Genomic DNA, 26,848 nt, shown 5'->3' on the forward strand with positions numbered 1-26,848 from the left:
CGCACCTAGCAATAATTCTTAGTCCATATGTCACACTTGTATCAGGATGTTTAAATTCCCTGTACAGAGTGATAAAATTACAAACTTGGCACCTACCACACGGTCTGGTCCCTGGTGTATCTATAGTCCTAATTTGATCTTTGGGTGTGCATAATCGTCTCCTTAATGATTTTTTATTCTTGTAGGTAAACTCTGGATGGATTCCTACAAGGTTACTCACTTGTTTATCAGATGTTAAAATGTTCCAGTGCTTACTTATGATGTCAGTATACTGTCTTATATTCCTCGAGAAACTGAACCACATTCTAAGTGGCTGCTGGTTTTGTTTCTTATAATCCCCATTATGAATAACATCGCCTTCAGGCTCGGAGAAGTAAGGCTTAGCTCTACTGTGTCTAAGGTTCTTTACTGTTTCTATACTGTTATTAACAAGCTGCTGATCATAACCTCTCTCTATTAATTCTGTGCTTATCAATTCCATTTGTTCTTTAAAATCATCTTCCTTTGCATTCAATCTGGAAGTTCTATAAAAACGGTTGTGTGCAACATTCCTAAAGGTATACTGAGGATGCATGCTGTCCTTCCTTAATACGCTGTTCACATGGCATTTCTTTCTGAACATTTTAGTATTCAGTATGTCATTAGATTCTTGTATAATGGAAACATTCAAGAAACTGATTTCAGTATAGGACCAATTCACAGTAAACCTAAGGAATTGTGTGGAAGCATTAATGTAGTCCACAAAATTCATCAAATGCTCCGGTGACCCCATCCATAAAAGGAAGAGGTCATCTACGAACCTTCGAAAGAATAATATGTCATCCTTAAATGCACCCCTGACCAATATGTCTTGTTCCCATTTTGACATAACAGCGTTTGAATAACTGTTAGCACATGATCAAATTAGGTTTATTTATCACATTAAGAAGGGTAGTCTATTTAATGCCCTAGCAAAACATGTTAAAGAGGCGCATGACCAACATACTTTAAAATTTATGGTGTTAGGAAGATGTTATGAGAATCATAGGGGTGGTGATATTAGGAATCAGACTGAGAACCTAGAGGCCAACTGGATTGTCAGATTAAGAGCGAATGCAGGACATGGCCTCAATGACCATGTACTGATGAGACCCATCCTGAAGAACAGACCCTTAAGTAGATAGAATATGTTATGTGTTCATGTGGTCTATAAACTATATATTGCATTTGTGCATTTTTTTTATCTAGACAGGAAATACCATGTACTTTTGTGGTTATATTTGTATTGTATCTATATACTTTTAAAAGTTCTTAACCTTTTGATCATGTGATTTTTAAATGTTTGATATAAGTACAGGTGTGTGAGTGTCACTTTATATACACCTGAAGAAGCATTTGGTGAAAGCGCTTGTGTTTGTGTGAATAAATCAGCTGAAGAATCTGGAGCCTTGCCTCTGTTTATTCTTTTTTATTATAAAATTATACCAAGTAAATTTTACAACAGGAATACAAAATAGAACACATTTACAAACTTCAGAAAACATTAGTCAAACATAAGAAAAACAAAGAAAAAAAAGTGTGTGTGTGGGGGGGGGGCACGTATGCAAATCCTTAACTTTCTTCATTCTACCACAAGAAGACCAAGACATGGCCAAATAGCAATATGCTACATTTAAATTACATAGAAATATGCCCTTAAAATTCAGCCCACAACTTTACCACTATACCGCATGTGTCACACTTATTCCACATTTCCTGTCAGAATAAATTAACCAAAGTAGCCACCTATTTACGTAGCTGCTTCGATATTTTCTTTGCTGAACATTCTTCTCTTTGATGGGATTCCTCCATCAATTAGAACACATCCTCAACTGACAGTGAAATGAGAAGTTATGTACCTACCATAACGTTCCATGTTAGTTGTCTTCTCTTGCCTTCTTTCTTGCTTGATGGGTTCGGAGCCGATCCTCGGCTCCGACTCAGCACTTGCTAAGCTCGAGAGTCACTTTTACCAGCTCGAGGCAGCCCCATATCCCATGATGCAAGGCGGTAAGTACCCAGATCTCGTTTGTTGTCTATAGGCAATAACACCTAGCATAAAAAACTTCCCAAAGGAAGAAAGAAGGAGAGAAAAGCCTGAAGGATGGTTTTGGAGGACCAGCACTGTATGGTCTTAAGAAGCATTCTTCCATGTAGAGAGAAAAGGTCTGTCCAGGCCAGGGGGAAGGAGGGAGGGTCGCAAGAAAGAAGGCGAGAGAAGACAACTAACATGGAACGTTATGGTAGGTACATAACTTCTCAATGTTAAGTTGTCAATCTCGCCTTCATTCTTGCTTGATGGGACCGCGTCCCTAGCACCTCTATCCTGGGTGGCTCAATGGAACAGACTCTTGAGAACTGTAGAGCCAAAACTGGCTCTGTCCCTGGAGGCCAAATCCAATTTGTAATGAGAAACAAAGGTATGAGGAGTGGCCCAAGTGGCTGCTGCACAAATAGTGTCTAATGGAAGTCTAGCTTGAAAAGCTGTGGAAGTGGCTAAGCTTCTGGTTGAATGCGCTTTAGGTTTCGAGCACAGCTGTTTTCCCCTGAGCTGATAAATTTCAGAGATGACAGAAGAAAGCCATCTAGATAAGGTCACTTTTGAGACAGGAAGGCCTTTTTGTTATCAGCATAAGAAACAAAGAGCTGATCGGATTTCCTGAATTGTTTTGTTCTGTCCAAATAATATCTGAGTTGGCGGTGAACATCAAGATAATGTAACTTTTGTTCCGATCTGTTTGAGTAGTTTAGGAAAAATACAGGAAGATCAACAGCCTGATTCAAATTACTCTTTGAGGCGACCTTAGGCAAAAAGGTCGGATTAGTTCTCAATGATACTCTGTCTTTGTGGAAGACTAAATAGGGGGGGCGAACAGAGACAGCATGAAGTTCAGATACCCTCCTAGCCGAAGTAATAGCAACCAGGAATAAAGTTTTCCATGAAAGAAATTTCAGGGAACATGAAACAGCTGGCTCGAAGGGAGGAAGAATCAAGGATGTCAGCACTAAATTTAGGTCCCATTGAGGAGGAGGACTCCTGATTGGAGGTTTCAGGAGAAAAATTCCTTTAAGTAGGCTCTACAAAGCCTGTGGGACATAATGTTGTGATCTGCGAACCCGACATGAAAGTTCGAGATAGCAGCCAACTGAACTTTGACCGTGGAGGAAGAGGAGCCCGCGTGAAAGATTTCCGCTAAGAAATCCAAAACTGCTTGTACTGGAGCAGTAAAGGGATCAATATTTTTGGCTTTTGCCCAATAAGAAAAACATTTCCATTTGCTAGTACAAATCCTCCTAGTAGAGGATTTTAAGGAAGCTACTATGATGTCTCTAACAGGATTAGAGATCATAGGAAGCCTGGCTAAGGAAGGAAGTGGAGCAACCATGCTGTGAGGTTGAGAGAAGGGATAGACCGGTGCAGCTGACCCGATTGGTGAATCAGAAGGTCTGGCACTGGGTCCAAATGCCACGGCTGCACCAAAAGGTGACGATGGAGGAACGGAAACCAAATCTGTCGAGGCCAATAGGAAGCAATGAGAATCATTTTGGCTCTCAAAACGGTGGCTTTCTGGAGTACTTGTGGAATCAGAGGAAAGGGAGGAAAGGCATAAAGAAGTCCCTGGGGCCAATCCTGGGTTAGAGCGTCTCTGGGGGGATGGCCTGGCAGTGGGAAGAGAGAGAAGAAGTCTGGGCATTTGCTGTTTTGGGGAGTAGCAAAAAGATCACAACATGGGCGGCCCCATTCTAGAAAAATCTCCTCCACTATAGATTGTTTGAGAGACCACTCGTGAGGCATGAGAATAGCTCTGCTCAATCTGTCCGCTAAAATGTTGGTTTTCCCAGGGATATGCGTTGCTACCAGAAACCGATGAGAGGAGATCGCCCATTGCAAAAGTCTGAGAGCTTCTCGACACAAGGGGTAGGACTTGGTTCCGCCCTGTTTGTTGATATACCATACTACAGACATGTTGTCTGTGTGGACTACAATTGTCCCCAAGGGAAGAAAGTCGTTGAGGGCTTGCAACGTTAAAAGCACTGCTCTCATCTCTAGGACATTTATGTGCAGGTGGTATTCGAACGGTTGCCACGTCCCATGAACCATCCTGCCCTGATAATGACCCCCACCCGATCAGGAGGCGTCCGTAGTGACAGTGGCTACCGGGCTGGGGTACAAAGGGTCTGCCTTGGTGAATCTGGGGAGAAGTAATCCACCATGAAAGATGATTCCTGCAAATTTGTGTCACCAGTATTTGGTGACGATCGAAGTTGTTGGTAAGACCACTGAGTGAACAACATCCACTGAAGCAGGCGCATATAGAAGCGGGCCAGGGGAAGAAGGGTAATGGCTGCAGCCATGAGGCCCAACACCTTTAGAACCATTCTGGCTTGTACTTTCTTGCTGGCTAGGATGATCCTCACGTGAATTTGTATATCTGAGATTCTTTGGTCTGTGAGGGTAGCTGACATCCGAACAGTGTTTAAGTTTGCGCCTATGAAAGTAATAGACTGGCAGAGCAATAAGGAGGATTTTTCGTAGTTGATCGAAATTCCCAATTGAGTGCAAAGATTTATTGTGTAATCCCTGGCTTGAAGAAGTTGATGCCTGGTGGTGGCAGAAAGGAGCCAGTCGTCGAGATACGGAAACACCTGGAATCCTTGATGTCTCAGGTGAGCCGTGACTACTGCCATACATTTGGTGAACACTCTGGGGGCTGTAGTGAGACCAAAGGGCAGGGCTCTGAATTGGAAATGACTGGACCCCAGCCGAAAGCGGAGAAACCTTCTGGAGCGTCTGTGAATTTTTATGTGATAGTACGCATCCTGAAGATCTATTGAGCACATCCAGTTGTCCTTCTCTAGGAAGGGCAGAATTGACTGAAGTGTGACCATTCGGAATCTTGTCTTTCTCACAGACTTGTTGAGTCTGCTGAGATCCAATATTGGTCTCCAGTCTCCCGTCTTTAGGGGACCAAAACGAACCTTGAGTAGATTCCGCGCTCTGAATGGTCTGTTGTAACTGGCTGAATGGCTCTTTTTTGTAGAAGTTTTAATACTTCTAACTCTGCAATTTCCCTTAGTGGTACATCTGGAAGGGAATTTGAGTGAGAGAAAGGACTTTCCTCGAAAGGAATTTTGTAACCCTCGGATATGATCGACTGTACCCATCTGTCTTGAGTGAGGGAACGCCAGGCTTCTGGGTACAGCGATAGTCTTCCCCCGACTGCCTCCAAGGATGGACAGTCGGGCAACATCTCAGGGATGCTGAAAGGGCTTGTCAGAGAGAGGCTCTCTGCTTCCTGGTTTTGTGGACCCCTCTGCCTCTAGAGCGGCATCTGTTATTGTTACCCCTCTGCCTCTAGGGGTAAACTGACCACGTGTATCCGGGCGTGACTCCTTGGGATTTGGAACCACATTTTGCCACCCTTCTGTCCTTTAGGGTAAGGTCTAGATAGGGTGGAAAAACGGACCCCTACGGCAGAAAGAGTCTTGCCGTCCTGCTCACACCTGGTCAATGTATCCTTCACTTGAGGGCCAAACAAAGCTGACCCATCAAAGGGAGAGTTTGTGAAGGACGCCTTAAAGGGATCTGCAAAATTACAGAGCCGCATCCAGGCTTGGCGTCTAAGAGCCACACCTGTACCTGCGGCCCTACTCGCTCCATCTGCTGCATATGATATCAGTCGCATGGAGGAGTTAGCAATAGAATTAAGGGTTCCTAGCTGCGAAGCAATTTTTTCTTGAGCAGCTGTGGGATCCTGTACTACTTCACCTAGCTCCTTAAGGATGTCCCTTTGGAGTCTGGTGAAGTGACATAAGTAGTTCAGCGAGCGCATAGCAAAGGTCGCTGAAGAGAACATCCGCTTACCATACCTATCCATGGTCCTAGAGTCCTTATTAGGAGGATGGACAGGTACGGAAGGATCTGCAAGTTCCTTCTTAGTGGCAGCCGCCACCACCATGGCATTAGCAGGGACACCTTTAGTAAGGAATTGCTTATCCGAAGGGGCAGTAATAAATTTAGACGGCCTCCTAGGAACTGGCTCTACAGAGTCAGGAGCAAGCCTTTTCATGCAATAACCTGCATAAGGGGGTCGAAAGGCTGAGACACCCAGGAGGTGGAGGGCCGAGATCCAAACGCCTCTAGGTATACCGACTCATCCTCAGAGGGATTATTGGAGGGCCAGTTTCCCCTCTGTTTAAGGAGTTCTAGGATGTCTGAAAAGGAGATATCCTCAGAGGGGGATCTTGGGGATCCCTCCGACTCATCTAAGTCGGTATCTGAAGTGATAGACTCAGGGGAGTCTATGTGTTTCCTCTTACAAGTCCTCTTACGCGGAGGATCCCCTGACTGATCAGGAGAATCCTCGGAAGAGGGGGTTCTTCCCAGTGGGGAAACCTGAGGCGGAGGATCTCTGGGTCCGGGAGCAAGAGAGATGGCAGAGATATCGACAGGCACCGTAGAGGGAGGAGCTAAGGGAACAGACTGCTGGCTGAGTCCAATGGCCAGCACACTCTTCATCACCTCGAAGGCTCCTCTCCCAGGGAGGTCCGAGAGAACCCGTTCCGAAGAAACCGGAACTCCAGGGCCCACCGAAAGGGAAGGCTCCGAGGCAGATGTCGGAGTCGAGCTCACCAAGGCCGAGGCTCCAAGGGGAAGAGTGGGGTCGGACAAGGGTCCGATGCCACTCACCCCCTCGGAGGAGACCAGGGAAGCCCGACCACCGAATCCCTCTAAGGAAGGTCTCGAAGAGGAGATAAGAGTAGATGCTGAGGGAGCAGAAGGGGGGGGGGTATCTGCCCCTCAGCTATAGCAGAAACTATTCCCGAAGACTCCAGCTCCAAACTCTGAGGTAGAGTCAAAGGAGGAACTGCAAGAGGGTGTGGACTAATAGTCGTCTGTTGAGACGGACTATGTAGCATCTGGGCCAGTGCCTGTGATTTCAATAATCTACTGACCACCCTCTCTAAATCATGGTCAGAAAGCCTGGATGACCTAGATGATCGGCTCCGATGGCTCCGTTCCGAGAGGAGAGGTGAGGCCGGAGCCGAGAGTATCGGTTCCAAGGAAGGGGACCTGGACCTCTTCTTCGAAGGAACCATCGGAGCCGACGAAACCATAGATGCAGTCAGAGCCGAAGACTTTTCGGCACCGACAGAAGGTCTCGATGCATCGGCTCCGGCCGGAGCCGATACAGACATAAAAGTAAGGGTGTCGGAGCCGGTCGGCGCCGACACCAAAGCCTGAGCCACATGGTGGTCGGAACCAGTCGGAGCCGACACCGATGTGACTGAACCAGTATCTGCACCGATAGCCATCGGTGCCGAAGGTTTATGCAAACCAGGATCGGCTCCAGCCGGAGCCGATCTCGACTCAGAAAGAGTCGGAACCGAGGCCGCAGGCTTAGACTCAGAAGCCTGGGCCTTGGAAGACTTAGAAGTCTTGCTCGGAGCCGACTTAGCCGGAGAGCCCTCCGGTTTAAGAAGACCCCTTAAAATCAATTTATTTCTCCTCTCCTGCAGGACTCTCTGGCTAAAGGAATGACAAATCGCACAGGAGTCCTGCAGGTGGAGAGGTCCCAGGCAGTATAAGCAAGAAGTGTGACCGTCTGTCAGAGACATCTTCTGACAGCAAGGGTCACACTTCTTAAAGCCTGAGACCCTTTCTTTGGACATAGTTGCAGAAACACACACAACACAGTCCCAAAGAACAAGTTATCCCAACAAAAATATTGATAACTAACCTCTCACACACACACACACACACACACACACACACACACACACACACACACACACACACACACACACACACCCTAACAAGGGGGGGGATGGGAGGGGAGAGGGCCTGACTAAAAAAATTAAGGTGTGAGGAAAATTTCAGTCAGAAAAGGGCTTAATATAAACTAAAAACGTTAAATATAAAGTTTAAAGTGAAAAAGGGGCTAATATAGTATTATATAAAACACTTACCAGGAGCTGGTAAAAGGAGGACTTCATCAGCGAAGCGGCAAACGAGATCTGGGTACTTACCGCCTTGCATCATGGGATATGGGGCTGCCTCGAGCTGGTAAAAGTGACTCTCGAGCTTAGCAGGTGCCGAGTCGGAGCCGAGGATCGGCTCCGAACCCATCAAGCAAGAATGAAGGCGAGATTGACAACTTAACATCATTAGTTTTCCAACATCTAGTTATAGCATTTTTATTACAGCAGTCATATTACTGTTTAAAATAACCTTTCTGTTTTTAGTTAAATGCATATGCCTGTGAAATCTCTAGCAAAAAAAAAAAAAAAAAAAAAAAACTTTCTACAAAGTGACCCCCCCCCCACCCAAAAAAAAGATTGTTAAAATCTCTTATATGCTTCCAAATGACACCATGGCCCAAAATTAAAGAAAATATTCTCTTGTTCCCTGACCCTCCACTTAACATTTAGAGCATAGCAGATTCACCACTGGGAGCATTTTATTCAGCCTGTGCAAGGATTTCCATGCAAAAATTAAAAGTCTCCTTGAAATGGTCACTTATCGTATTAGTCAACAGAAACAAACTCTGGGATTTCTTCAATAATATAATGTAGCCATCCAGTTTATAATCAGGATCCATAAGCCCTGCTCACCAACTGTTTGATAAAAGGAAGCCTTACCACTGGATTCTAAACAAAGGCTACCATTTTTGGACATAGTTTTCATTAAATCAGTAAACCTCAAGTACTTTGCAGTTTTTGTACTGGAGTCTCCAGATATTTCCCCTACTTCCAATGGAATTTGTTAATTATATGATCCTATTCCTACCAATCATCACACCACCATAGCAGTTTCTAAAAGATCAACTTAGTACAACTTCATATCCCATCTTTGTAACCCATCTTCACCTCGTTCTCAGAAAAACAAAACAACTTCAGTAACTTTTTTTTTTGTTACTCGCACCTGACAACCTGTTGCCAACAGTACCTTTTCTCACCCACTTGGTCTATCTGGCACGCCTTACCTGGACTTACTCTGACTAGTGCTTGGGCTGGTAAAGAAACTAAGGCTCCTGGTACAGTGTCATACTGCTGCTATGGAGTGTTTAATTGTTTATGCCCTAATGTCTCTCCCCAAATCATATCTGTCAAAGTCCAGGGACAGACATGTGATGGGAACATGCTGGCGTATCTTCCAACCTCTGTAATGACTTAGCCAATGTCTCTCTACTATTTCTCTTTATCACAACAACCTCTCTATGTGACCTTAGCCTCCTCTGGGAATGAGCTGCAAGATGCATCCATGAGTGTACTCCCCAACTCTTGGGAAAGGCAAGCCCATATTTGTCTGGCAGTGCCTCAGATGTCAGAACCATTAACTGAACTCTGATTAAAAAGACCGTAGTTAAGGCTTTACCTTTCTCTATCACAGTACTGGCTAACTTCAACAAGCTTGACATATCCAGTGTGATGCACAAAATAATTGCTTCAATGTCTGCATATGCTGATTGGATAGGAACCATTTGAAATAATCAGGACCTGCTATAGCAGGTCCTGAAATACGGAAACTGAATGGCCGAAAAAATGGACTTGCATACACTAAGTCTGAGATGGTCATTTCTCAGAATATTCCATTTTTCTGAGGTATGATAAACTCAGAGTTGGTATAAATACATTTTGGAGGTGTGGGCACTTTCCCCCTGCAAACAATAAGTTTAAAGTAGAACAGCTATGTTCGACAATCGCTGTTCTCCTGCATTTGTGTTAGTATGCTGGCACTTAGGGGAGATGTTTAGTCACATACAGGAGTTCTTCCCTTTCTAACTCCTTTCCTGCATTATTTCTTTAAATGAAAAGGAAGAGTATACATGGATTTCTTTTTTTAGAGTGCACCACACCCCCAATTTACATGAAGCTGTGTCAATTAAATCTGTTTTGAAATGCAAACATTTTGGATGAAACTGTACCTTTACTGGATATTTTATAACGTGACTACAACCATTTGTTATTTAAAAAGTACTGTATGTGAAAGAAACTTTTCAATGTCTGATGAAGAAATCGTATGGTGTGAAAGCTTGTGTTTTGCTTATTAAACTCTGGGAATTTAACTGAGCTGTTGGTGTTTTTTCATGAAGTCATAAGACCGCACATTCTTTTTAACCAAGTATGTTCATCTGCATAGCTTCAAGATGTAGTACATTTAATACTTCTAACTCCTCTAGCAATATCACCATTCCCCATACTAATATGGAAACCCACATAATATTTTTCAAACAACCTTTAAAATTTTGATGATACCTGCAAAAAAAGTCTAAACACAAAAATTTGTACAAAATAATGGAGTTCTTGCAATCCGGTTGAATTCAAACCCCGAAATATTTAACAACTTACATTCATATTTGTCCGAGCTCTAAATATGCATTTATTGTTGGTGAATCAAATTACCTAATCAAAACCCAAAACATTTCTTATGAACAAACTTTCACAAATATTTATATTTCTTAAATGCAAAGGTGACATAATTTAATGACACTTCCCTAGCCTTATCAATATTAACTTTTTATCACGAAAGCCTACCAAACAGTCTAAGGCATGAGATGAATTTCACAAATCTTCTTCAGGTGGTCTTAAATATTCTAGTACATCATGAGTAAATAAACCCTTGAATCTGCTTGCCCTACTCGATAATCTCTTATATGTAAATGCTTAACATGTTGCAACAAAGGCTTCATACAGATTGTAAAGAGCAAAGAGGTACACAACAGACATCCCAGCCAAGTACCTCCGATAAGTTTAAAAGGTAATAATAATTCTGCATGTTCTTTACTTTAGCCTCCAAACATATACAGACAGTCAAATTCTAACCATCTCTCCATTCCTCAGGCATGGATCCAGTGGAAAGACTGAGGATGAACAGGCAATTCTTGCTTCTGGTCCTTCTTGACACTTCCTACTTAGCACTAAAAGTCTGAATAACTGACTTCCTATGAAAGGGGTTAGGATTCCCTTGATGGGAGGGGATTAGCCAATCCCTTATCACAGGAGTCAGTGGAAGGGCTTTGGAAATCTGCCAGGGTGGGTTTGTGCAGACAAAATTTCCTGAAACCAACCAATCTGCAACCGAAAAACTCCCAACACAAATAAACAAAGCCAACCAACAACACAACAAGGTTGGATACCACTGAGCTATATGCAAAATAAGGAGAATGGTGGGTGGGTGCTGCCACGAAGAAATGAGAAATTCAAGCATCTACTGTTACAGTTGAGTTGACTTCCGCAACTGTACTATGTTTGTCATTCACAGTACCTCAGTGCCATATGGGTATGTTCCCAAAACTTACCCTATCATGGAGGAAGAAGGATAATGATCCATTAGCCCCTAGAGAATAGTGCTCACAAAGCCTGCTCTGGAACTTGAGAAAGAATCCAGTTTCTAGTGTTTTGTAAATGCATGAACAGAGGACCAGGTTGCTGCCTGTAGCATGCTTATAGAATCTATTCCTTTCCAATATGCCAACAAGGAGGATAAGGCTCTGGTGGAATCTGCCTTAACCTTGACAAGAATAGATTTACCATGGTAGCAGTAACAAAATACAATAGCAGATGACAACAAATGAGCAAGCATTTGCTTACAGACAGGTTGAACCATCTTACCACCAGATTAGGAAATAACTGTTCAGCTTTCCTTAAGGGGTTAGTTCAGTCAAGGTAGTACCTGATGCAAAATCTTCTCCTTGTTTTAGGTTCTGGAAAGAAAACTGGGAGTCCGATGGCTTGATTCAGGGAAAATTCACAAAGAACTTTCTGTGTGAAAGAAGGATCAGTGAGTAAAAAAAACTTGTCCTTGTGGAAAATCAGATATGAATGGCACACCATGACAGCTTTCAGCTCAGAGACTTGCCTTACAGATGTCAGAGCAATAGCAAAACAGTTTTCCAGGTGATGAACTTCAAATTAGTCTGGAAGGCATATTGAAATGTAGATAAGGTTAATTTTTCAAGAAAAAAGTACATTCCTTTTATAAACAGACCACAAAAAGAGCCGAAACAGGGAAATCCATGGGAACAAACTGAAATGGCAACAAGATGCACCTTGACAGATGCACAAGATAAACCATTGTTGAGCAGCTTAAACAAATATTTCAAAACCAGAGGGGTAGACAGCAAACCAGGCCCTCTGATACTGGTTAGGCACCACCCAGAAAACATCTTCCACTTGTAAACATAAGATTTTCAAGCTGCAAGGTTTCTTGTCTCTTTTGATAGATGTTGCACATCCTCGTGAAGCAAGTACCTAAAGGTATCAAAATATTACCATTCAGGCTGTCAGCAGCAATTGCTCTAAACTGGGGTGCACCAGTCACCCCAAAACTGTGTGAGCAGATCAAGAATAAAATGAAGCTTGTGGTAATTGCCCTTGGCCGGTTACATTTAAATGGAGTACCAAATCTGCCTGTGTCAAAAAGGGTGTCACCACAATTAACTTTGATAATTATATATATATTAAAATTATATTAAAAATTAATTAACTGGTAAACTATTATATAATGCAATTTGCACAATCTTCTCTCCCTTGTTTTTAGGTTCCAAAAAGAAAAGTAGGAGAATGATGGCATAATTCAGTGTAAATTCAGAAACAACTTTTGGCATCAAAGGATTAATGCATAAAACAAACCTTTGCTTGAGGAAAATCAGATGAAGTTTGTTTGCCTAATTCATCTGTCACAAAGACTGGGCCTCTGGAAGTAAAGAACATGATGAACTACTTTTATTTTTGCACTATAACGGTGGTTGCAGTACAAGAAGCTTCACCTTTTTCATATAAACAATGACCAGATGGCAGAAAACACAACCCTATGCTGAGAACTGGGTACTCTTAACCTCATTAACAGAATGTAGTTTGCTGCTATCATTGTCTTTTCTACAATGTCAACGTAGCATTTGAAGGCAGCACTATGTGGCACTCAACAGACCTGTAAGAAATGCACTAACGGAGTCTTACTAATTTTCCTTCATCCATGCTTACCGAAACCAAAGATGTAACACCTTCCCCAACACAACTACATACTCCCAGTCTGCACGTGATATTCCGCAGAATGGCAGTAGTGATGGTGTGCTAGTGATGGTGTGCCCTCCCACAACTGCAGTTAAATGAATGGAATTATATTTACCTCTATCAGTCCCACCCACTCAACTGTCAACGTTCTCTCCTTGTGAATTCCTGGCATGTGTGGACCAGTGAAACTAAATGGAATTTGAAAAATAATGTCCATGAGGCGTATGATATAGATGAAAACTCAAGAGTGACAAAAAACATTTCTATTTCATGGGTTTCTAAAAGTACTGCTGATAAATAAGAAATAATGTAATCAAAAAGTTTTCTTGCTGGACTGTATTTTAGAGTCAGCTTGGAAAGAGCACTTTGATATAAACAGGGACAGAGTCACCACACAGTCTTAAATTAATTTGCTAAATTTTAGGCAGACAACAAAGTTTCCTAACACTATCAGTGGCCATTTGCTGTTGTATTATTATCTCCTTCCCAGATTAGTGGATAATAGTGGTGTAGTTCTGAAATCAAAGGATGTGAAAATGTTGGAAGTCTCAACTATACCCATGAGTGACATAAGATTAAGGCAAGATTAAGCATTATAACTTTTGCATTATCCTACCTGATGCCAGTAACCTTAAGGTAGAGTTTTACATATCTTACTGCCAAAGATCTATTTTTATACATAGTAAAAACTTCATTACTTCCATCTCACCTGTTTCTTGAGATCTGCCACCTCTGCTGAAGTTTCATTCCACAGTTCATAGGGAATATCCATCACAACTTTTACTCCCTTATGGACCAGGTTATGTAACGTCTGGAATGTTTCAGGCATCCCCTACAATTTTTAATAAGGAGATAAATGCATCTTAGAAAAAATAACAGCTGATTTGCTCAATTATTAAAAATATATAAGAAGGGGGAAAAGGCTGACAATATGCTCTATTTGTAACACTTTACAGGAATCTGTTCCAGAAAATTTAAGCAAAGGAAATGTGAACATTCATAAAAAAATGCATTTCATTCCAAAATCAATACTATGATAGTGGTTTGCAAAATCCAAAATGTCCACTGACAGCAACATACTCAAAGTAGTCTTCAAAATAATTATAACTTATTTTATTACTACTAAAGATTTACAAAACACACATTCTCTCTTCCATCATCAACTCCCTTTCTCTCCCATTTTTTTCTACATGGGTTCAGGGTGTACTATCAACTGTCAACATCTCTCTCAATTAAATGCCATTTCCTTTCCTTCTTTGACATTCATGCATGACTTTTGCAGGTCTTCTCAAACAATCCACCCATCTCTTTGCTGGATGCCCTAGTTTCCTCTTGGCTTCTGGTTGTGTCTCCCAAATCAGATGTGCCCAAACCACTGTAATCTGTTCTCTTTGACCTTCTCCGCATTTGGAGCCACTTTGGCTTCTGCTCTGATGTTCTGATTTCTTTGTCTTTGTCTGTTCTAAAGTGTGCATCCTACCACCCATCTTAGTTACTATACATCCATCACCTCTAGCTTCCTCAACTGCTCTGCCTTCGATGACCAGGTTTCAGTAACATACAGTAACACAGGTTGTACCACTGTTTGTACACTTTACTTGTCAGCTTCTTTGGCATTCTTCTGTAACACACTACTCCTGACAAAGTGAATCACTTGTTCGGAGTCACTCTGAGTCTATTTTTAACACCTTAATTGAATTATCACAACACAAATGCACATTATAAAGAAAACAAATCATGTTAACATGTTTACAGTTACAAACATTTATATATCACATACATTATTTTATACAGTTATCATCAATCCAACATTACATAAACCTCTCAATTCCAGCCTTCCCTCACAACTCCTCAAACATTATTCTGCATGTAATGCTCCTATAATTTCCATCGTTTCCATGTCATTTGCTCCTACCTTTTCTAAAGATCCCACTTCCAGTTATTTTATCGCTGTTACAATGTTCACGACTTTAACTACAGCTGGTTTAAACTTTGACTTCCATTTTCTAGTGATCACTTTTCTGGCAACCACCAGAACTAAACTTACTCTGTCTTGGCAATTCAGATCTTATAAGATCATAAAAATAATTTTCTTAGTTTCACACATTTGCTCACCCAATATTTCTGGCAGAGTACTTTGTAGATAATTTTTAAAGTCTAAGCACTCATTACACTCCCAAAGTTCCCAGTTACCTCTTTCTTCACCATCATACCACTACCACCACCATCTGCCATCTACCTGGGGAAAAATTCTTTGGAGTTTACTTGGGGTACAAAAATACCTATACAAACATGTCCAAGCAAAACCCCTAAATCTTCTACACTTTGTTGCATATTTGAGAGCTATACATATGTCCTTCCACTGTTTCCTTGTAAACTGCTTATCCAATCTCCTTACTCACTATTTTCTAACCTCCTCTAATTGATACCTACATATATGCCCTAACAATTATCCTTTTTAAACAGCAGCTTCTGCTCTATATTCAACTAAAAACAGTACCGGAGCAGATCTTTCCCTTAGGATTCCCCTATCCCTTTCTCTTTGCCTATATTCTGATTGATATCAATTCCCAAAAGAGAAGGCATTCTCTAGCCTGCATCCAAATGTCTTCTTGGCCTCTTTCTAGTCTATTAGCTTTCCATCTCTAGTTATGTGCTCTGAATACCTTTGTTCCTTTGCCAGTTTTCTGAAGTAAATTGCAGCCCTCTTGCTTATTCTGTATCCCTAACCCCAGCCATCCTTATCAGCAAAATCTCCATTCTCCATCCTCATGATGGCTTAGTTCTTAGAATACCATCTGCTGCTTTGTGAATATAAAAATCTGCATGACTGCTGTTACTCTCCTTAAGGATCTGCATCTAAAACCCCACCCTCTCCTTATTTCTTGCATTCCCCCAGCTTCATCATCATCCCTTTCCACTGTGAATTATAGATTTCTGCTTATGTTGTGTATATAAGCCTCAACTTTGTACCTCTAAAATATCCATTCTAATCAGGTAATGCAAAACCACCTTGTTCTACTGAAAGGAACAACATATCCCACTTGCCTTTTCCCCTCTTTCCCTTCCAAACAAAATCCTTCATTCATCTCTTTATTAAATTACGATCCACACTTTCTCCTCTGGTTGAAAAATATGCCCAACCTGTGCATAAAGCTAAAGGGACTTAAAAAGATCTTCACTGCTTGTATCTTGCTATCCATATCCATAAACAGCTTCCTGTTTCTCAATTTTTGTATTATTTTTGGTTACACTCTTCCCACTTATCCTTAGCTGCCACAACATCATTCTTTTTAATCCATACTCTTAAATACTTCATTTTACTGCATCATAAATATGGGTATTATTAAACCAATTCATGTGCAAGTACACAGTTTACAGCTACAGCCTTTATTTTGTATTTGTCAATTTTATATCCCCAAAAGACTTGAAACTATCTCAGAAAGTTCCACAACACTGAGACATACTTTTCTGATTTTATCAGCTACAAAACAGTATCACCTGCAAATGAAGCCAGCTTTTCTTGATTACTGTACCACTTATATCCTTGAATTTCAGAGTCCCTTAACTCCTTTGCCATAGGCTCTAAATATAATGCAAATATGCCAAGGGGAAGGAGGACACCTCTGTCTGGTTCCTCTGTTCAGACACAAGTTGTCAGAGTAGGACTTCAATTTTTGCCCTATATCCTATATATATATATATATATATATATATATATATATATATATATATATATATATATATATATATATACACATACTCAAAATTAACTGTATTATTCTATTCTATTGGGGAATGCAAATGCTTCCACGGCCCAACTAAAAATACTAGCTTACTCTGTTGAATGTTTTTTCTGCATCAAGACTCACCAACAACAGTATTTTCTTACATACTGTTTCCCTCTGGATCACCAGTGTTCTCTTAATGTTTTCAAATGTTAGCTTCCCCCCCACAAAAATGCACTGATCCACATTTAACAATTTTGGCATTCTTTCAGCTATTATAGACAAACAATTTATGATTGTGATCTAAAATGTAAATGGGCGTATATGAAGCTGAGTCTGATCAATCTTTACCATCTTTAGGTAGTAGAGCCACCACAACTTTCTTCCAAGATGTAGATGCTCCCACTCCTTTTAAAGTACTGTTAAATAAACCCTTCCAGATCTCATTTTCTTTCCTCCTTGCTTCTAAACCTCCACAGGAATACCATCTATTCCCGGAGACTTGCCTTTTCATATCTCCTCCTTAACTACTAATTGTTGAGCCTCATCTACCTCTAATCTTGGCATACTTACGTCTTCCATGAATATTTCTATTTCCATTTGTGCTTTCCCTTGATTTCCACATTCCTATGCTTTATACAAATTTTTGACATCTCTAATACCTCTACATGATCTCTGGTTACTTATATTTTGTTGACAGGCGTCCTGAGTTTGGCAACAACCAATTCTACTTTCTATTGCCCAAGTCATTGTGATAAAATGTTTTCTTCTCTGGAGTTAGCAAAAAAAAAAAAAAAAAAAAACAGTTGCTTAACAGCAATCTTCCTAAACTCTACACATATTATCCAGATACTCCCTTATTTTCTCTTTAGCACTTTGCAGATGCGACTCTTCTTGTTCTATGAGGTTCCCCTTAGTCTGCAATATTTTAACCTTTGTTAGCCCTCTAAATAATTCTTGCTTTTTAACCATATATATTTTCTTTTTCTTTATACCCTATTTTTAAAATCTACTTTCATTTTTCCTACTCACGAGCTATGTTTTCTGAAGAAATTTCCATCTTCCCTAATTAACTCATAATTTTCACTACTTATTCCTTAAATTCATCTATTTTATTAGGTATGTGGGGAAGTGACAGTGTTTCCTTTTTTACTTCATTACCCTGTATTTTCATTTTAGTTGCTATTGGCGCTTGCTTTGAAATAGTTACTGGACATGTGCTGAAGTTTTCAAGTAAATGCAAATGTTCCTGTAAAATATAATTTCTGCCTAGTTATTATACCTTGGTTAATAATAATGTAGATTCTCTCAGAGTTCATACTACTGGAAACACATCTTTATACCAAATATTTAAATACATTTCTTCAGGAATCTACCTTCTTTTGTTATATTTTCCCTTCTATGTCCCACAGATACATGTATACTGCTGATAATCCAGTTCCATACCTCATCTAGAAGGAATATTCCCTACAGAAAGCGGATTACTTCTCCCAAAGTTTTCTTAAGCTCTATAATAGCAGTTTTAGGTGGAATATAAATGCATGCCAGTGTAATCCTCCTTCCTTGCCAGTAGCCCCTAACTACCACAAATCTACCATTATCTTTTCCTCCTCTTCTCTCATTACTGGAGGTCCTCTAGCAATTAGTATAAGTACTCCACTTTTCGTTTGTCCCTGTTATTCTACTGAATACCCATCCTGAAATCCTTTCTTTATCAAATTCACATGCTCACTTCTTTCTCAATGTGTCTCCTGTAGCATTGCTATTTGTACTATTTGTCTAAATTTCTTAACAGAATTGAATACTCTTACCTTTTTGTATATGACATGTTCACATTCCAAAATAATATGGATAGTGTAACCATTCAGATAAGTTAGAACTCCCACTTATTATTTATGACATCTTTTGAAATGTTTATTTCTAGCTTTTGTGGTACATGTATTCACTAATGTTTGTCAGGTCGATCCTTAATACAGTTGTTTCTTGCATCTCCATTTGAACCTCTGTCACATTTTACAAGACTTTTGGCTTTAATAAAAACCCTCAAACAAACAAACAAAAAAAAACAAACACCCCCCCCCATAACCTACAATCTTAAAACAAAAGCACAATACTATGCACATCTTCAAATATTGAAGTTTACCCCCATGACAGAAATAATTATCCCAAATCAATAGCTGCACCTACGGGTATTAACTAACCTAAAATTAAGGTTATTCAGGCTAAGGTGCATGTTACAGCCTGTGCTCCTACTTACACTAATTGCTGTCTGTTCTTAACTTATCTTGATTGCCTTCCAGTGTACAAATTTTTTTCTATCAAAATGTGGAAAATCAAAATAATTTTCCACCTCTGATAAAAACAATTTGCCAAAATTGGTAACAACGAATTACCAAAATTTCAGAAATGGCAACAAGGAATCAACATTTGAACACCGGAAGTTCCAGTGTCGAAAGTCTGTATTACCAGTAACGTTTTTGCAGGGGGGGGGGCAGGCCCCTCTGAATCCCACACCCCCTGCATATTATATATTCCAACTCCAAGATCACACTATTGTGAGAAAAAGGATACATTTCCTAATTCCAAATATAGTGCGATCTGTTATCAGAACTTCGATTCCACATTAGCGAATGCACACTACCATTCAATTATGAGGAGTAGAACATTTTCCGGATGGACATTATGCGAGCTTGAAAACAGCCTTTTGACCTTCCAAGCTTTGCATAAGTGCAGATCTAAATTTTGATAGTAAACCATGAAAAACAGCTTGTATGCTTTTAGAAAACATTAACTTTTAGCCTTAAGAAAAAGCGTACTGGCTATCTTCAACTAAAACTACATTATACATTGTTCTAGTAGATCTATTAAAATATTTAGTTACCAGAAAAACTGTTATCTCTTATTCACCTCCAAAATTTTCAAACTTTATTTTTTATTAAGCTGCTTGCCAGTTTAACTTTTAATTTTACATTTCTCTCAGTAAACACTGTCTACATTTTTCAAGATTTACTGCATTCACCTTTCATCAGTCTGATCCACAGAAACATTAAGAATAGAATGTACAGCTGTCCTCACGTGAAAATGTCTCAACTCACACCAAACATTTATTTGCTAAAGGAGCACTAGTCATTGCATTAGATTAATCCAAGAGCATTAACCCAGACATTCACCTATGCAAGAAGGCAAAAAGAAAACATTAGAACTGTACAGATATTATAATCCGTACTCTTGTCCATCTGATCCCCCACTCCAACAGCTCAGGATTACAGCCTATTAACTTAAACATGCTTTTGTTCAGTCTTTCCACTCCTTTTATGTTGTGATGCCAATACTCCTTAAAACTAAAAAAAGAAAAAAAGTACTTGTTTACTTTAAAAAGTGCGTAACTATATAACACGCAATTTATATCATGAAAAGTTATATACAAACACAGTTAAAAAAATTGTTTTATTTACAGTTACTTTTTCTATTTTTTTTCTTTTAGTGTCTTTCCAAACATTAATGACATGAAGTGGGGTATATTCCTTTCAGTCCCCCAAATTTAACAGTCAAGAAAAATCTAATTTTTTTCAATAATTTTTTTTTGTAAAAAGCCATATTTCACAAATATGACTGATGCTTTACAGCCTCGTATATATTCACTAATTTCAGTGTTGCTGGTCTTCTTCCTGTCTGCCTCTCACGCATTTTCTTAGGTACACTGGAACTCTACTTTTTATTAAACTGTATATTCAGTGGTAATCCTTTTATTCGGTTTATTCTGTGGTTGTTTTTGTGTCTGGCAGGGTGTGCCCCACTTTATCAGTTTCACTTGTTTCTGGTGTTAGTTTGTATTCTACATTATGAGAGAGCCAAATGGAGAGACTGTTTACAGAGTACCTACAGTGGCCTCTAGCTGTTTTCTAGATGTCTTTTCAGACAAGCTAAAAGCCTCTTCTGACAGATCTCTCTGAAACTGGTTCATATGAGTGGTGTAGTTTAAGGCCTGAAAAGCAAATGTGGCTAAAGCATATTCTCACTTTCTCATCCAATACATTGCTCTAGACTCCTTGTTAGGTGGATGGACATTGGCTGTGTCATCCATTGGCTCTTTCTTGGTAACGACAGCAACAAAGACTGAATCCACCATAGAATTGTTGTTGGGTTTTCTTGGTATGCATTCTGAAGAATCAGGCTCCTGCCATGCCCTTCTAGGGGATAAGTCAATGAACCAGTCTACCAGAATAGGGAACACCCAACCATATGCCTCAAAGAAGAAACTGCTTGTCTTGAGTGGGTGGGTCAGACTGCCAATTTTCCCTCAGGTGCAAGAGTTTCACGACTTCACAGAAACAATGTCCCCCGATCCACCTTATTAACACCTACTTTCCCTAACTCTACATCTGACCTAAGGAAAAACCCTTCCCATAGTACTATCATTACACATGACATTTTGATACAGAACACATACAAGCACACAAACATACACACAACACAACTATCACCTAACTTACCCCAACCCTAAAATTCAGTAACACACCCAAAACTCACACACACTATCCGCTTATCTAACACTGAATCTAACCCACACTCACTTGCGCATAAACTCCCACACCCCTTATCTAACCATGTGTATGTATGGGTGTGTATGTATGGGTGTGTGTGTGTGTGTGTGTGTGTGTGTGTGTGTGTGTGTGTGTGTGTATATATATATATATATATATATATATATATATATATATATATATATGTATTACAGTAAACTCTCAGGTAACCGGCACCCATGGAGACTGGTAGATGCTGGAAAACTGTAGTTTCTGGTTGCTTGAGAGTTACTATTAAAAAGAGACCTGGCTAACACTGTACCCTATACTATTTGTTTGGTTTGACTTGTTCTCAGGTTGGGGAGAGAGGGAATTTATTCCTATCTTCCTTTTTAAAACTCAAACTCTAAAAGCATAAGATATGTTTCTGCTGAGGGTGGGGCAGAAAGTGCAACACACAAAAATTGTACCGTATTTCTTCAATTTTTCTACACACACACACACACACACACACACACACACACACACACACACACACACACACACACACATAGATGAGCATGAGCACACACACACACTCACCTACCTTAAAATCCAGAACATTCGATATTATGCACACTTGGCATTCAAGTTCACGTACAGCAAATATTTTTTCCCAGTTGTTGTTATTGAAAATTTTAACAAAACATTAATATATAATAAAAAAATTATAAAACAAATATACACATTTAAAAGAACAATAATCTTCTTCTTCTTTTGGCTGTTCCCATTAGGGGTCACCACAGCGGGTCATTGGTTTCCATTTCTTCCTATCCTCTGCACCTTGCTCTGTCACATCAACCACCTGCATGTTCTCTCTTACCACATCCATAAACCTTATCTTAGGCCTTCCTCTTTTCCTATTACCTGGCAGCTCCATCCTTAGCATCCTTTTCTCAAGAACAATAATAAACAGTTAAAATAACTATTTACAATGGTACCTACTATAAAACACAGTTTTTTTGAACAGAAAACGAAATGTGATAAGAGTAGTTGCTAGTTAATTATTAAAGTTTGCCTATCCAGCACTGCTTTAAATTTCAATCATATATTATATGAAGACGTGATTCTAGATGTTCTTGTCTTGATTGTGATAACTTCAAGATGACAGACTTCAGTTGTCAAGTGTACACATTCATTCATAGGAGTAGCAGTCACATTCATCCAGTTCTTGGTGATGACTTAATGTTAGATACTCCATAAAAGAGGGTATTTTATTTTTGTGATACAAGTGGGAATAGGTGTTTTATATAAAATAAAAGATTTGGTCAACATAAATTTATCATTAAAAACATACTGTAAAGGAGAATTCATATTATCCCAATATGTTTTAAGTTTTATACAATCATAAAAAACATGCTGCCAGTCAGCTTTAACATTTAGTTTATATTTCTAGTATACTATATCTTTATTATACATCAGTTCAACGTTATGTGGTGTGATAAAGGTTCTATGTAAGAACTTCCAAAAGAATATCCTCCATCTTTGTGATAAAGTAGTTTGTTTTGAAGATTGGGGTATTAGTTTTTTTTATCATCTTCACTTGGGGAATTATTATTAACAAGTCTAAAATAGTCCAAATAGGTTTCTCTGTAACATACTGTTGATTTCTTAAGTACCTTATACATTTTAGACAGAAGTCCCATTCCAATTATATTCTGGTGTAAATCAATGAATGTGGGGGAAGAATTTCTAACTACTGGTGCATTAGATTAATCTTATATACAACAAATTGTCTACAACTTTGAATTTCTAGCCACATGGGTTTGCTTAACTTGAACTTATTAATAATGTGGTCAACATTTTGTTGCTTCCCATTGTCTGGTAATTGATACCAGTATAACATGATTTTATCTTTCAGTGTAGTCATGGTTGTTAAATTACATGTATTAATACTAGTTTGAGTACAGGCAATTAGAAATGCAAAGAAAATCCATGCTTTATATTCAGGGTTCCTGAAAATGAAATTTTTAAAGGAGGTTATTATATTAAAATTAAGAGTTAACAGGTTTGTTTTTGTTTTCTGTAAAATCGTCTTTTACTAACCAATGAAATTTATTAGTAGCTATTTTAGTATGATAAGATTTTGTTAAATTGTTGGATTTACCACAAATGGGCGGCCGCGGTAGTGCAGTGGTTAGCATTGCTGCCTCACAGCAAGATGTTCTCCAGTTTGATTCTCGACTGGGGTGCCTTCTGTGCGGAGTCTGCATGTCCTCCCTGTGGTCGCGTGGGTTTCCTCCAGATGCTCCGGTTTCCTCCCACATCCTAAACACATGCTGTAGGTGGATTGGACATATAAACTGGCCCTAGGCATGAGTGTGTGCGTGTATGTGTGTGCCTTCTGTGGAAGGTTGGGTGTCGGGCTAGCAAACTGACACCATAAAACTCCAATGCCAATCATGATCGGACAGATGATCCACTATGGTGACCCGTAACCGGGAAAAGCCGAAAGAAGAAGAATTGGATTTACCACAAATATCTCCCTGAATATCGAAAAGTTATATACTCACTATAACTAGGTATATGTCTTGTCCATTTTTCATTCATCTGATATCGGATCCGACTCAGTCACTTTCCCAGACTTAAGATCCAAGTCTTGAACTCCTCCCCCTACTCACAATACTCCATGCCTTCCTCAACTCCCCATATCAAGTTTGCTGCCCTATAACTAACAGAGGTTACCACAGTTGTAGAGAAAAGATAATCAGAGGCTCAACCCTGGAACCCAAGGGTTCCAAAATCTTCTAAGTACTTCACAAAGACACCAAACCAGGGGATGGATGGGAGGGACGCAAGCAGGAATGAAAAATGGACAACACAGATACCTAGTTATGGTAAGTACATAACTTTTCAATCTGATGTTATACTTTTCATTCCTCCTCACAAATGGGTCAGAGTCCCCAGGTATGCAACTCCCAGGTGGCCATTAAGGAAGGATGTGCCAGAGCACGGTCAAGCCAAAGGATGCCCTGCTCCTGGAAGTAACGTCCAGCTTATAAGGAATAACAAAGGTATGAGTCTTAGACCAGGTTGTTGCAGCACAAACTTCATCAATAGAAGCTCTGGATGAGAAGCCAGATGAAGTAGCCATAGCCCTAATAGAATGAGCCCTGGAAGGTTGGGGCAAGTCTATATCTCTCTCAGAGTAAATAAATGAAATGCAGTCACATCAGTCGCCCTGCTAGACAGGGGTCCAGAGAAGTAAATAGTGTGGGAAGAAATAGCCAGGGAACTGTTATGGCTAGGCTTGTATAGGCCGTAGGGCCGATAGCCTAGTACCACCCTATGAACCTATGCTATCCATTTCACTTAATAAAAAAAAAAAAAAAAAAAACTGCCTCTCCTCATCGGTTTGTAGAGAAGGAGCCAAACAACTGATCAAATTTTCTATCTTTGTTTTGAATAGGCAGAAATGCAATTGTCTATGAACCTCCAGGAGACATAAGAGGTATTCACCTTTATTCAAAAAATTGGGGAAGAAAACTGGCAAATGAAATGACTGATTAATGTTAGACTATGTGACCACCTTAGACAAAAAGGAAGGATTTGTTCTCAAGGAAACTATCTTTGTTAAAAGTGATGTAAGGAGGTTTGGATGACAAAGCCTGAAGCTCTGAAATTATCTTGGCGGACGTAATAGCTACTAAGTAGAGTGTTTTCTAAGAAAGAAATTTTATGTCACATGAACTTGCGGTTTCAAAAGGGTTCTGGGTGAGGCCTTGCAGCACCATCATGAAGTCTTCAAGAAGGACAGGGATCTTTAATTGGAGGTCCAAGATGAAACATTCCCTCCATGAAAGCCTTACATAGTTTGGAAGAAAAAAGAATGAATTTTTCATCCCGGCATGGAAACTGGATATCGTAGCAAGATGGAGTTTGATGGTGGAGAAACTAGCTCCTAGAGTGCTATGGAAATGGAGAATATCTGCTATGGTTGCTGAGAAAGAATCAATATTTTCCTTACATGTCCAAAGAGAAAACCTCTTCCACTTAATATTGTAGACCTTTTTGGTGGAAGCTCTCTGAGAGGCCAGAACAATGTCGCGTACAGAGGGGGCTAGCCTGGACCTTCTTACAATTACTGGAATTGGAGAAACCATGCAGTCAGTTTGAGGGCATGAAGATTGGGAATCTGAGTCTCTGACGGGTGAGATATGAGATCTTGTATGAGGATCCAGAATCCAAGGTGGAAACTTGAGGTGAGACCAAAGAAAGAGGAACCACACCTAGCAAGGCCAGAAAGGGGCAATGAGGATCAAGGAACTCTTTGACCGGGTGGCTTTCTGTAGTACTTTTCAGATCAACTGTAATGGGGGGTAAGTATAAAGGAGAGCCGGGGATCAATTGTGGACTACAACATCCCTCTGTGACTCCCCCTCTGGGGGAATCACAGGAAATATTTGTTGCACTTGGCGTTCAGGGAAGAGGCAAAGAGGTCGCAACAAGGTTGGCCCCAAAGGCTGAAAATCATGTTTGCTACTGACTGTTTGAGGGACCACTCATAAGGGGTCAAAACTGACCTGCTGAGTCTGTTTGCTAAAATGTTGGATATCCCAGGAATGTGTGTTGCAAATAGCAAACAGTCTGACGATATCACCCACACCCAAACTCTCATGGCCTCCCTGCACAATGGGTAGGAATGGGTTCGTCCTTGCTTGTTGATATACCAGACTACAGACATGTTGCCTGTGTGGATCGCAATCGCACCCCAGAAGGAGAATGTCCTGGAAGGCTTGCAACGAAAGGAGGACTGCTCTCATTTCTAAGACACTGATATGCAATTTGGTCTCTGTGATCGACTGCGTGCCTTAGACCATCTTCCATAAGAAATGCCCCCCCCCCAAGACTAGGAAGAGTTGTGGTCAATGTGGCTATGGATGGTGGAAGACAGAAGGGTCTGCCCAGAAGCAGGTTGTGTGATTCCAACCACCACTGCAGATATCTCCTGCAGATCTGACATAACTTTATGGGAGCAGAGAGAGGATGGTAAAGGACAGACCACTGAACTGTTGTCGTCCACTGGAGGACCCTCGAAGAATCTCGGCAGAGGAACTAGAGCAATTGCAGCTACCACTGACACTAGAGCACATAAAACCAACTTGACTGATGGCTGCAGGTGCTGCACATATCTTTCATGTGTTGCCTGAAGTAAAATGTGATGTACTGGCAAGTAAGCTACTTGTGTTCTTGAATCCAAATGCATGTGTGTCAGTTTCAATTTTGTAAGCTTTATCATGATACCCAGGCGGTTGAAGATTTTCACTAAATAGTCCCTTGACTGTAGTAGAAGATGTCTTGTTGATGCAGTGAGTCTCAGGTGAGTAGCTATGGCTGCTAGACATTTAATAAACACCCAGAGAGCTGTGGTGAATCCAAAGGGCAGTGCCCTGAACTGGTAATGATTGGCTCCCAGCTGAACGCACAAATGACTGCTGGAGTGCCTGTCGATATTCATATGATACTACACATCATGAAGATCTATGAAGCACAGCCAATTGTCCTTGTGTAATAGTGGCAAAA

At 40.3% G+C, this 26,848-nt stretch overlaps 1 protein-coding gene across 1 annotated transcript in view; it reads right to left on the reverse strand.

Moving 5' to 3' along the window:
* Positions 1–26,848, reverse strand: part of LOC122815417 (protein canopy homolog 3-like) — a 549,901-nt gene that overhangs the window by 70,721 nt on the left and 452,332 nt on the right. Inside the window, exon 4 of the mRNA XM_044087893.1 lies at positions 13,745–13,867. Coding sequence (XP_043943828.1) covers positions 13,745–13,867 — 123 coding nt within the window. The remainder of the gene's footprint in view (positions 1–13,744; positions 13,868–26,848) is intronic.

This window comes from Protopterus annectens, chromosome 11.part0 (genome assembly GCF_019279795.1).
Source record: "Protopterus annectens isolate FY-2018-M chromosome 11.part0, PAN1.0, whole genome shotgun sequence".
In the NCBI taxonomy this organism is placed as follows: domain Eukaryota; kingdom Metazoa; phylum Chordata; order Ceratodontiformes; family Protopteridae; genus Protopterus; species Protopterus annectens.